The following is a 13,077-nucleotide window of genomic DNA, read 5'->3' on the forward strand; positions in this document are numbered from 1 at the left end:
TATATTAATTGTAGTTTAATGATTTCCACTTTAATTTAAAGTGAACATTTTACATGACTTGACAGAAAATGAGAGAGATACATAATACATTAAGGTTTAAGGCCTTAAAATAGAATGAGTGAATTATATGCCTATTAAAATTTGTTTAAAATTATGTTGAGGAAGAAGCTATTAAAGTTACATAAAATATTTAATTGAAAGTTTTAGCGAGCATTAAGATTGGCGAACCGGCTGGTCGCCAAAGGCAACTAGTATCAAATATAAATGAAAATTAATAGTATTAATTTTTAAAAGCCTGTTTATTAGTATACAAAAAAATAATAATTTATCAAAAATTTAGAATTGGAAATAAAAATCGCTACGATGTTATGGTTACAACAAATACTCTTAAACGAAATGGGATTACAATTGTTTTTAAATGTATCTTAATTTTCTATTATTACTTAGGAATTTTCTTTCTCTTGATATTCATTGGGTACAATTTCCTGATACCATTTTCAACGATTCGTATCTTAAAGATATTTTATATAATATATTTTAATTAAAAATGGAAAGTTGGCTTCCTGGCCTAGAGATAGCGTGTCTTCCCTGTGATCTGGTCCCGTGTTTGAGTCCTAGTTCGGTCATGGTTGTTCTTCCCCTTCTATCTGTGAGGTATATGAAAGTGCCCCCCCCCACCTCCTGTAAAAAGGGGTTGTGCATGCGAGTGCGTGAGTGTCATCTTCATATGAACTAGTAGTCAGACTTCTTTCCTCGAGTGCTTAGGAGTCTTTACCCTCAAAAGCTACTGCAACCCCCTTTCCACTGTAATGCGGACACGACATCATCATCATCATTAAAAATGAAAGAGCTTATTTTTTATTTCGTTAAGAAAGTCTAAGCTTTTAAAACCTTTTATATGTCCGCTATTATTTAGCTTGCAATATATTTTGTAATTCATCATTATAAATGTTCAGTTTTCAACCATTTTTTTTTCTTAGAATCAGTTAATTGAAGAATAAAATGGCAAATAAAATTATTGTCGAATCCTGCTTTAACGAATACATCTGGATCGAAAATTTTATTTGATAAATCGAAAATTATTTGCAATATCGGGATCCAAAATTAAAAATTTAAAAAAAAAATCTGCACTTGCCTTACGGGAGAGCGCTAATAAGCAACTATACAAAAATATCCAAGTTTAGAAATTGTATACTTTTTTCATTCAGTTGCTAAAAATGCAGTGAATATTATTATACACTTATCAATTGGAAATCTTACAATTTTAATAGTAACAATTTTAATGCAATTTTAAAGTATGTACGGAGTAATATTTCACAGTTTCCTTGATTCCTGACTTGAAAAAGTTATTTTCGACTTTTTGGAATGAAGAAAATACTGCATGATTTACATACTGATACATTAGATATGTTTTCAAACCTTGTAAAGCATCAGAAAAAGTAACAGTAAAAGTAAAGTTTTAATGAAAGTTTCGATATCGATTTCTGCATCAGACTCGCTAGTCATTGGTTCCGATAATAATTTCATTTACTCCGGTTGCATTGATAGACAGTTTTTCAGCACATTTGACATAATCGTATGTCCTAGGAGCGAGTTCTTTTCATGTGAGTTCTTCGAAAGGGTCCACTGGAACGATGACCTCTTCCTTTTCATTTATTTTCACTTGTGATCTTGGAAATCCCGAATTCTGAAAGTCTTTTTCAATAATATTTTTTGAAACTTATTGTTTTCCACAGTGTACAACGATCTTAAAATTTTTCTTATAAGGAATTTTATGTAATTAACTTCTACAGAATGAATGATGCTGGATGTTAATAACTGAAGCAATTTGCAAAAAAAACAGTATTTCGACGTTTTTTTTAAAATTGAAATGAGTATATTAATCAATAACCAAAGAAATTGTTCTCTTTTATATCCTCATAGACTTATCTAAAAACGTCAAAAAATCTGTAAACAGGGAAGAAATCATATAGTATCGTCCATTTGCTGCGTATTTTGTCGGTAAGGTCTTTCCGTTTTTAAAACATCGTGACCTTGTTGCCTTTCCTATTGCAGATGATTTCAATCCCATGAGCATTTCAATGTCAATCCCATGAGCATCAACCGCAAGCTAAATCGTAATCCTCGTTTTGTTATTTTTCTCCGCCAAATCATTTTTTATTTCTAATGCAAAGCATTTTGTCGGGCTTTAAATCCTAAAATAATCCGGTTTCTTCTGCCTTGTAAATGTTGAATGATGAATGCCCTTCAGTCAAGCTGGGCAACTGTTCTTCCGAATCATTTAATATATTTTCATTTGCTTCCTCCAGAAGCTTTTTTTTTTTTGGACTATTTGGTATCTTTTTTTAAAAAAAGTTGATCTAACCGATGGATGCAGTAAAGTCTTGCGCTTTTCGATAATTTGAAGGGCTTTTCTTTGATCAAAGGCCAATTAATGTTTATTTTCTCGGTGCAAAACTTAAGGATAGAAAAAAAGTGTGACTTTCGATTTCTTTTTTATTTCCAACATCTCCTGGAGATACTTTTAAAATTACTATTTGTTATTTAACAATTGTAGTTAATGTCAACGCTGAAATTTCAAGGGCTTCTGCTAAAGCTTTTTGTGGACTGACGTTTTTGTCAGATTCGTGTAAAATGTTAAGCTTTTCACTCCATGAAAAAAGATTTAATCAACCATGGATTGTATCTTCGCAGTGCCATTCTTTGGATTTTATTAAGTGGTCCTCGCAAAAGCAGAATTCAATTGTGTGCTCGCTCAGTGAGTGCATCTCTCTGTTTTAAATAAAAGTATCCCTGGATGATGAAGAATAATTCTTTTTTAAAAAACTTTTCTGTACTTGTTTATGACATATTTGTATACTTACGGAGACAATATTATAATATTGTAAAGTTACTGAGAACGCACCCCTGGATGCATGATCGTACCGAGAGATTGGGAGATTTACCAAGGATTCAGTAAAAGATAACAGTGCAAAAAAAAAAAAATAACCATTAAATATGTTCAAAATATTGGGAGGATTTGATTTATATCTAAAAAAGAATTGAACAATAAAACCATTGTGGAGGATTAAAAATTATGTGTAGATTACATATCTTTTGTAAAGCATATAATTTACAGTTTATTTACTGCAGTAATACATTTGTGATAAGCAATTATTATTATTTGGTTGAAATATTAGTTTTAAATAATACATCGTGATTGGTGGATAATTTCTAAGGACGGAACACAAACGGATATAAAGCGCATAAAAAGTAAGCGTAGTTGGATACAATAGCGATAATTTATTATGCTCTGAAGTCCAAAAAAGTTTGAACAGTGCTCAAGGGACAAAATGGTTATTCTGAGTTCAATGCGTAAAAGTGAAGAAAATGCATTTACCATCTACAGAAATTCTGGCGGAAAATGTCAGTATGTGCCGTGTGGATTGGATTTGTGCTGAGGCATAATTTACACAACATTGTCCAGCAGTTGCTTGGGTAATTTATCCCATTCCTCAGTGAGTCCACGGAGGAACGTGTCCTTGTTTATTAGAGGGCATTGTTGACCAGCAAGACTCCTCCCCAAAGCATTTGAATTTTTTCATTCAGATTTCGAAAACTTGTTGGCCATTTGAGGCATCTCGCTATCTAGACACTTCCGGGCAGCGACTGTTTAAGGGCATGATGTGTTGTATATGAAAATAATTTATCATAGAATATGAATAACAGCATCAGAGAATATGAGGCCGCAGAGCATTATGAATGTATCGTTCGCCTGGTGTAGTCCCAGTTGGAAGAACACACCATGACTATCAGTGATCATGACCATGACTATCAAAATTCCACCTTTAGAGATATAAAAATAGTAAATACAATTAAAAAGTAGAGTGAAAATTAGAAAGAATTCTTACTATTTTCTCACTTAAAGGTGGAAATTAATTACTGTCGATTGACAATCATAAAAGATCAAAATGGTTTGTCAATGGTATTTTCTATATCTTATTCTCTTTTTTCGGTCCGAGAATTTTAAAATTGTAATATGAAGAAATATTTCTGTATCTTTTCAAAAGTAAAAATACTATCTGTTCCACGATATCAATTGATCAATGTTACTATACTATATATTTTACTTGATTTCAATTTATCTATATTTTAAAATCACTCAAATCATTAATCGCTTAAACTCTGGCTCCCAATTTCTGAATTGCGTCGTTTTTTATTTTTCCACAATGGCTTTTTAACTCATTAAACACCCTTCCGATATGGATTTTCTATCCATTTTGCCCGCCGATGTTCTCTCTGTTTAAATCCACCTTACATACAAGGTGTCTGCCATCTTTTAATGAAAGCCATTGAAATATTTTGAGAAGAAAAATTTGGAAGTATTTATTAGTTTATTAATAGAATGTTTTTTGTTTGTTTTCTATCCTGTTTCATACTGTGAGTCTGTCACTGATAACTGACGTGGAGTTTAGCATGTGATCACTGTGTGAGCTTACTGAAGTCCAAAATACTTTCTCACTCTCTGCCATTTTAATCGATACGCTGCGCTAAGCTCGTTTACAAATAAACTTTTATAATAAATAAAAATTGGACTGTTTTCGCAATATCATGAAGAATCAAAATTGTTAAAGAATCCACACATACAGATTGTTATATATATAGTATATATACATATATATATTTCAAATTCTTCAAGATTTTAATGAATTAGGGAAAACAAAATGGGGGAAATGGAATAGATGAAGGAATTTAAGTTTTAACTAAACTTTTTTTTCACTCTCCTAATAGTTTAAAGTAACTATTAGGAGAGTGAAAAAGGTTAGTGCCAAAACCTAGATCATATTTTATTTTGAGAACCTTTTCGCTTATTGAAAGAATTGTTATTTACCGTGAAATAGCATAACTTAGGCACAATAGGAAAAGGTTTTATCGTAGTTTTAATTTTAATCATATTTAAGATGCAAGAAATTGTATTTAAATAACCTCGAGAAAATTTTATTTTCTACCTAATTACATAGTTAAGAAATTTAGAAAGTGAAATTTCTTTTACAATTTGTATTCGTGTTTGTCCTGAAAAACAACGAATTATCGTAAATTTTGAGACACTTCGGAAAGACTGTATGCCAATAAGTTAAAGGCAGTTTCCTGAAAAATCCTTATTCATCAGGCAGCAGCATTTCCAGTTTTTATTTTTCCCTTTCCATTCCAACTTCCCTCAAACACAGACATATTAAAAAAAAAAAAAAAAAGAACTCATCAATTCTGTAATACTAGAGTAAACTGCGCCGAGTTGAACATTTCCTTCTTCAAAAGACCCGAAATGTGAGAGAAGTGATTGTTGCCATTCTGCACCATGTAAAATTGGGTTTTTATACTTCCTTACTGCACCCTGTAGATATGAGCGTAAGCATCATTTTTCATCCTGCAGCTAAACCTTTCTAGCCAGTATTTGGTAAAATTGTTTCTTCCCCTTAGAAGTGGCAACGATTTTCGTCGTTTCCATAGCGACGACATTCCACATTGGAATTCCAAGAAACTAGTAGAGTAGTGCAGCAAGAAGAGTTACTCATTGCAACATTCGTTGATTATTTCAGTTAATTGGACAAAATTGAATCTGTCTTATACTATGAACTTTCTCAAATTCGGCTCACACAAAAAGATATAGAAAGCATCAATTCTGTTGCGAAATTTTTGTGAATCTCTACATTCTAGACTTCTCTGGATCTGAAACAGGTTTTGGAATAACTTAGATCGATCAAAAATGTAAGTTACAAATGACACAAAAGAAAAGTATTAATGTAAATAAAGATGACTTTTTTGAATATCCTGAGCTTTTTTTTTTCTCGATGTATTCTGCAAACGAATTAAAACATCTATCGCATTGTATATTAAGTTTATCCAAAGCAAGTAAAATAAAATTCACCTTCAGCGTTTTTTAATCTTAGCCAAAAGGGCCGAGAAGAGATGCATTTTCTAATTAGTTCAATGCAGCCAGTTTAACTTCGTTATAGGTTCGACAATATTGACCGGAAAAGTTATTCTTGAACCGTGAGAAAGAAAGAAAAAAAATCGCTTCACATTAACTGAGTGCTGTTTGGTGGATGAGGATTTCTGGATGGGGGATGGGATTTGTCCATTTGAATTTCTTAATCAAATTTGTATGCTGTATGGGGTCTGATGTAATCAGTGCAGCAGTGTGATTTATCGCTTAATTGACTGCGTTGACAGTCTTTGATAGCTTTTCTCGAACTTCATAACATTTTTAATGCGAGTCGCATGTTATTTTCCACTCTTTAGCCATGAATTCAGTGTGCAAGCCTAGGGCCGCGATGGCCCTAGGCTTGGTAAGGTCTCGGCGTTGGAAGCGGTGGGCTTCAGGCTCGAGAACCAATTTCACCGAAAAACAGTTCTGTAAGCTGGTCTGGCGCACGCTAATTCCTTCAGGGCCAAATGTCCTCCCGCTGATGTGGTGTGGAAGTTTGAAGAGGGGAGTGCGAGCTCAGGTTTCGCTCTTTTCATCTGATAACGGCTCTAAATTACGTGGTCCTTCCCAAAATAGGCCTAGTGATGCTTTAAAACAGGATGTTAATATAACTAAACTAACTCATTGTGCAAACTATATTCACAATTGACTGACTATGACTTTTCGAATTGACGTGGTTTTTTGCTCCTTCTTCTTCCATGAAGAGGCCTTGTGCAGCTATTCCGTGACAGAATGTTTCATTGTAAAAGTGGAATAGTGAAACTCCATGATGATTCATTCCCAGTGATTATGCAATGCAAGAGTTGGAATGTTCCTTTCTGAATGTTGAACTGTTAGAGGACATTGAAGCCCGATCGCAAATGTATTTTCCTATAGCCTTAAATTATAGCAAGTATCTTGCACACAGCTTTCGAAATTGCAGATGTTCGTAATGATGGAATGAACACTTCCATATGAAATGTCCAAAATTCTCAAACTTCCCTAATAACTTGCTTGACAATGTAAACGTTTTCATCATTTTCAGGTCGCGCTGGGCAGTTATCATTAGTGATATCTTTGCGGCCGTTTTCATTTGGACACTACTTCGGTATTGAATATTTGCACTGAACACTAATAATTTCTCAATTAATTTATGTTCGATGCAAGCGTTAAATCCATAAAAAAATGTTCATAAATATTAACCTATAAAACGTATAGTCCTTCTTACTTCCAAATTGTTATACGGATGCAGTTGCCGCGTCATTACGAATCGCTCTCCAAAGACGAAGACCAGAAAAGCACGACACTTATTTTTGCTTCTTTTTATTTCTATTCAGCACCCCCGTCAAATCACTGCTATCTATTTACAGTGCGTTGTCAACTGCAACCAAGTGTACTTACTTTTTGATCCATCCTCTCAAACGCATATCTTCTCTATAAATTCAATAATCGATTTCAATTAGAAGAATGAAATTTTGTATACTGTCTTAAGAAAAAAATTGTTGAATTTTATCAAATTGTGGATGGAATCAGACAATGAATATTTTTTGTTTTTGTTTATTTGTCCTTGCGTATGGGTATGTGATGATAGAACCAGCAGGACCTGTTGCATGCTCTTGTACAGGTGTTATCACAGAGAACGTATTCCGTGGTATTGGCTTACAATAATTAATTAGTATTAACATTTGGTGTGAATTAAGTATTGTTATTGCATCGATTGTGTGATCTATGGCAAGTGTTTTGGCGATAAATCTCTGGCGCGCGGTTAATAATATCTGGAAATCGAATTTTCGTTTTATACACGTTTCTTTCCAATTAATTGAAACACAAATTTGACGATACATTTAAGCCATCGTGGTTTTGAGTCGCCCATTTGAATCGCTTCTAAAATTGCCAACCGACAGACGGTCAAACTCCAGTTTCATTTGGCTCAGTTGTTTTTTAAATATCTACACTATATATGTTGAATTCGTGTAGCTCTCTTTATTTTGCAGGAGTCGGTTTAACTTATAAGTTTCTGAAAATACAGACCGACAGATAATCGACCTGTTGTTGGATTCGGTTCAAGATTTGATAAGAATTTGCATTATAGATGTTAAATTTATGTTCTGAACGCTATTGATCTAGTTCTCTTCGTTTCGTCGTTATATTGAACAGATGAACAAACAGATTTTCTCTGAACACAGTTTGCTCAAAACCTGACAGAAATCTAAAAATTTGATGCATGGACCGTATACCAAATTTCATCTTGTATATGTGTTTTTGAGTTATATTTATCACATATAGACAGATTTAATACCAAAAATGTGTTTTCAAACTCAAGGAGGTTTATCAGAATGTCGAGTTCAAATTTTTGACAATTACATTAGTTTCTTTATATATTGCATACAAGATAATAAAAACATAAAAATCGAAATAAATAAAATTTGACATGCGGTCTACACATCTTTATTGCAGATATTAATAAGGTTTTGGATCCATCCTTTCCACTAAAAGAGATCTGAAATGCATATTCAATTCTTTGTTCTATTCTACTTAACAAAACCGAAATTCGTTGCATAGTGTTAGTATAGAAAAAAGTCAAAAGATCAAGGGAAAAACTTTCCCTTAATCTGTTTTCTTGAGAAAAATTCAATAAAAAAAAATCTGTTTGAGGTTTCAACATAACGTACATTAATCTACAATCACATATCACTAAGCTTGCAGTATTGGAAAAGACTAACATTGTATTATTATCCTCGGCTCAAAGAAGTCTTGAATAAGCCGCACTTTAATATAATTAGAATGTTTAAATAAAATAAAATTTTTAAGAAAATTTATCGATATTCTGTGAAAAAATTATGTTAATGGAAACTACATAATTCAAAGATATTTTTTATAAAACCTTATCTGTCAGTTAGAGCTTTAAGATGCACAAAATTAAATATAATTCTTCCGCTAATGATACGGTCGCTCATGTGTGAGACCAAATTCAGTTGTTACTGACATAGAATAGGTGAGATTAGGCATTCAACATCGGTTGTCATTACCGTATAGTTTAAAGGATAAACCAGCGACAACGGTTGAACTGCAACATAAAATTGCAAAAATGTTAATAGATAGTTCTAATATTTCTTGGAATTAACACTTAATAATTAAGAAATGTGTCTGACATAATTACATGATTCTAATTGAGCAATATTGGCTTTTGCTTCTTGAGAAGATAAAATGTTTCAAAATTTCGGATATAATCTTTAGAGGGTAATGTAGCATACATAGGTAATCGTAAATTACCCAAGTGGGATTACCCGATGCTCAGTGATATTTTCAAGTAACCGGTGTGATTTGCGCTTTACTCATGTCAGAATTCCCATGTTTTAATTCTCCATGTTTACTCATGGAGAATTAAAAAAAAAACTCATTTTAGTGCTTTTGTTTGGTTGGATTTTTCTGGCGCAAGAGCCATGGTTTTGACTGTGATGCGCCAAACCAGACTTTTGTCTGTGAAAGCCAAAATATATTTTATAGAAACATAAGGACAAGTGAAACATTAAGGATAATTACTAGATGGATATAAATCTATTGTAAACTCTTCATGTGATTTTCCATTTTTTTTATAGAGTGCGATGCCATCGTCCCCCATTAGATTTAATTTCTAAAATGCCGAATTTTTTTTTCTTTTCTTTCCATATCCTTAGATGTTATACGGTTCCAATTAAAAATTCACAGTCAATTCCTCGTTTCTCCACGGCCAATTTGATTGGAAAGGAGCTCAAGCTTGCTAGACCGTGGTTCACAAATATGCCTCACTCACGTTTGACAATCTAGTTGATGTTCTGATTCACACCTGAACGACTAGATACGACTGGTTATTTTCTGGAAATGTTTACGGATAACTTACAGTTAAGGAGAGACACTGTGAATTCTCACATTTTCGAGCATTTGTTTTAGTTGCTTCATAAAATATGATCTTAAATTCTTCGGTTTTCTTCCAGCTGTTATCGATTATTCTTGATTTTATTGCTAGATTACATAAACCATTGTCTCCGGAACTACAATACATGAATTACAAGCATAAAATGTATAGTATAATATGCTAATGATTTTGTATAGAATTACATATGTATATTCATTGTAAGACAATGACACATTTCTTTTCCATTGCTTTTTTCAGGTGCCAATACGAATGGTATGAACCAGCTTCCCGGAATCTCTCGTCTCGGCGGAAGTTCGAACCCTGGTGCTTTCGGCGTGGCTGGTGCGGTCATGTCCGGCCTCCCGTCGCTCGCCTCAGCCGCCAATCCTAGCCTGTGCCTGCCTGGTGCCTCTCCGACCAGCCTGTCCAGGGCATCCTCTTCGGAGGCCGCGCCCCAGTCCAGCTGCGATGAACCCCTTCCCCGGGTTCGATTCTCGTCTGCAGCCGATCTTCTCCAACCGCCCCCCTGCTCTTCCAAGCCGCCCAGCCGACGATCCTCCACCCTCTCACCCGCCATCCACGTTACCACCCCCGTGGACGGAGTGCTTACCTCACTCTAGACGCGCGTATCCAATGCCATGTCGCCATAGAGATGAGTTTCGGGTTCCTCTCATAAATTGCCGCCGAGGGGAGAAGCGACTCATTTATTCGACTGGTCAATGAGCTTGTTAGCATCAAATTGTAGTTCTGGTTTATTTTTACTCGTTCTGTGGCTCATTTTGTATCTGCTTGAAACTAAGGAAAAACGATACATTGAGAATTTCCTTGAACTCTTCTATTTAAGCAACATAACGTGCACTAAACAAGTTGTTGATAACTTCGTTAGTTTTATAAAATGGGCATTCAAAAATATGATAGAGCCTTCCAATTCAGAAAAATCAATAACATTTGAAATTCTTAATCATACGTAAAGCTTCTTAACCGCTTGTTTTATTTTAAGTGTAGTTATAGCTGTTCATATATTCAGAAATAATCTGTATAGCAAAAATATTTTCCTGCTTTTGTTTTTAAAAGAGTCTAAAAAATTAGCCCAAAGCTTCTTATATTCATTGTAAAATTTAAAAAAAATGTTTGACTTTAGTTTCTTAAATAAGCAGTTTCCATTTCATTTTGATGCACTCCATTCCCAGTGAACGCTGGAATGACGATTATAAAATGTAGTTATCTACACATTACTTTCTCCGGTGAACGACTATTTTTTATCTAAATAATTAATTTACTATAATAAAAACAAAATATTACATTAATACATAGTAAATTGAAAGTCGTGAGACTGTTAAAACGAAACAATTGAATATACAGCAAATGAAAGCAATTTAGAAGAAGGAGAAAATTTTTCTCGAATAGGGATAAAACAATTGGAGAAGAGCCAATGTTTGAATATCACAGCAATTCCGGATACGCTTCTATCACTTTTGCTGTTTCTCATGAATCACTTCGATTACTTATGTGCAACCGATCTCTTGAGCTAGTCCGAACTCCAACGAGAAATATCTTACCACTGAGATGAAGTTTCAAATGAGACCTCCGGAACCCAATTCCGGTAATAAGATGTGATTAAAAATGACTTTTGACTTTAATATTAAATAATAAATAAAGTTTCAATAACGAAAAACGAACAGCAGTTACGAAATAAGAATAAATTAATTTTTGGAATAATTACATGGTGGTTCTGCAGCTCTGCACTTTAAAAGGGAAAAATGCTAGTATCACTTTCAGCTTTAATTAGAAACGCATTTAATTTCACATTGCAATCACTTTTTAAAGGCATTCAGATTCTTATCTCAAATTTTCTAAAAACGTTCATTTTTAAAAAACAATTCTGCATAATGTTGTAACTATATCCCATAAGGCTATTATGTATCAGTCATCACATTTTGGACATTTAATAAAATTTGAAATATTTGACATTTGAAACGTTGAAACATTTGTAAGTTTTTTTTCGGTGGCTTTTTCTCTTCGTTTCACCGTTCGGTAGAGAGATGAATTTACTTATACGAATAATGATGAGAAAAACACTTTAAAGTCATATTGTTTTGATTTCTAATCAGCCTCACGAAATGACTCGTTTTAGTTGGCAGATATAATCTTCAATAGACATTTGAATTGTTTAATGGCATTCTTCCACATAATTCAAGAGTAATTCTGAACACTTCAACACACTTTCACAACTAAATTTTTGGTCTTACTTATAAGGACTTATTTTATTAGACTAAATTTGTACAGCTATTTTATAAAACTAAAACTCTGTTTATTTGAAATAATGTCAAGTAAAAATAAAAAAACAAAATTATTGAAACGTATTATTATTTAATATATTTAAGTGGCTTGTCGCAACTGATGGAAAATGACAAAAAGATAAATATGATCTTTAAATGCTTTATTCTAAAACAAATTTAAAAGTGGAACAATGCCGATTATCGGCATTAAAGTTTATGTGGCATCAAAAATTAGATAATGAATTTTAATATTTATTCTTTTTCAGTCGAGAGCCAATGAAAAACTATACTGATTGCGTAGACTACATTTAATTAATCACGTGATTTTGTGAATACACGTCGATGATCAGAAATTTTTTGCTTAAAGTAAAAAACAATATATAAATATGCAATCATTTCTTAACTATACCGAAACAACTTCCCAGAATATGTTTCATAATATAATAAGTTGCATTTTTAAAGACGCCAAATGAAATATTTTAAATTTTAATCATTTCAAAGTGCACAAAAATGTTTTTTTGCTGTAAGATTTTAAGCATGCTACTCGAGGAAAATAGTTTTTTTTTTCAAAATATTCAATTCTTTTTAATAATAAAAGCTACATTTTTGAAATTGAAGGAAAATTGAGAAACTAAATTTTTCAAGTTAATGCTAAAATCTTAATTGCAACCGTTCTTCAAATTATACACTAAAATTCAACAAAACTGTAATGTTTTATACTATTTTAGCACTATATGTTTCCGCATCTAAATCTTTTTTCAGAGATTAGAATAAAACAGATTCCTTGAGTATAAATGCAGTAACTGTTATATATATATATATATATATATATATATATATATATATATATATATATATATATATATATATATATATATATATATATATATATATATATATATATATATATATATATATATATATATATATATATATATATATATATATATATATATATA

At 32.5% G+C, this 13,077-nt stretch overlaps 1 protein-coding gene across 6 annotated transcripts in view; it reads left to right on the top strand.

The window, feature by feature from the left end:
- LOC129966121 (potassium voltage-gated channel protein Shaw-like) overlaps positions 1-12,664 on the top strand; it is a 468,708-nt gene extending 456,044 nt beyond the window's left edge. For all 6 annotated transcript variants that reach the window (XM_056080501.1, XM_056080499.1, XM_056080505.1 and 3 more), the window contains one exon: positions 10,098-12,664. In XM_056080501.1, the coding sequence (XP_055936476.1) occupies positions 10,098-10,459 (362 nt within the window). In that variant the 3' untranslated portion in view covers positions 10,460-12,664. The remainder of the gene's footprint in view (positions 1-10,097) is intronic.
- Positions 12,665-13,077: the final 413 nt, after the last annotated feature.

This window comes from Argiope bruennichi, chromosome 4, assembly GCF_947563725.1.
Source record: "Argiope bruennichi chromosome 4, qqArgBrue1.1, whole genome shotgun sequence".
Lineage (NCBI taxonomy): Eukaryota > Metazoa > Arthropoda > Arachnida > Araneae > Araneidae > Argiope > Argiope bruennichi.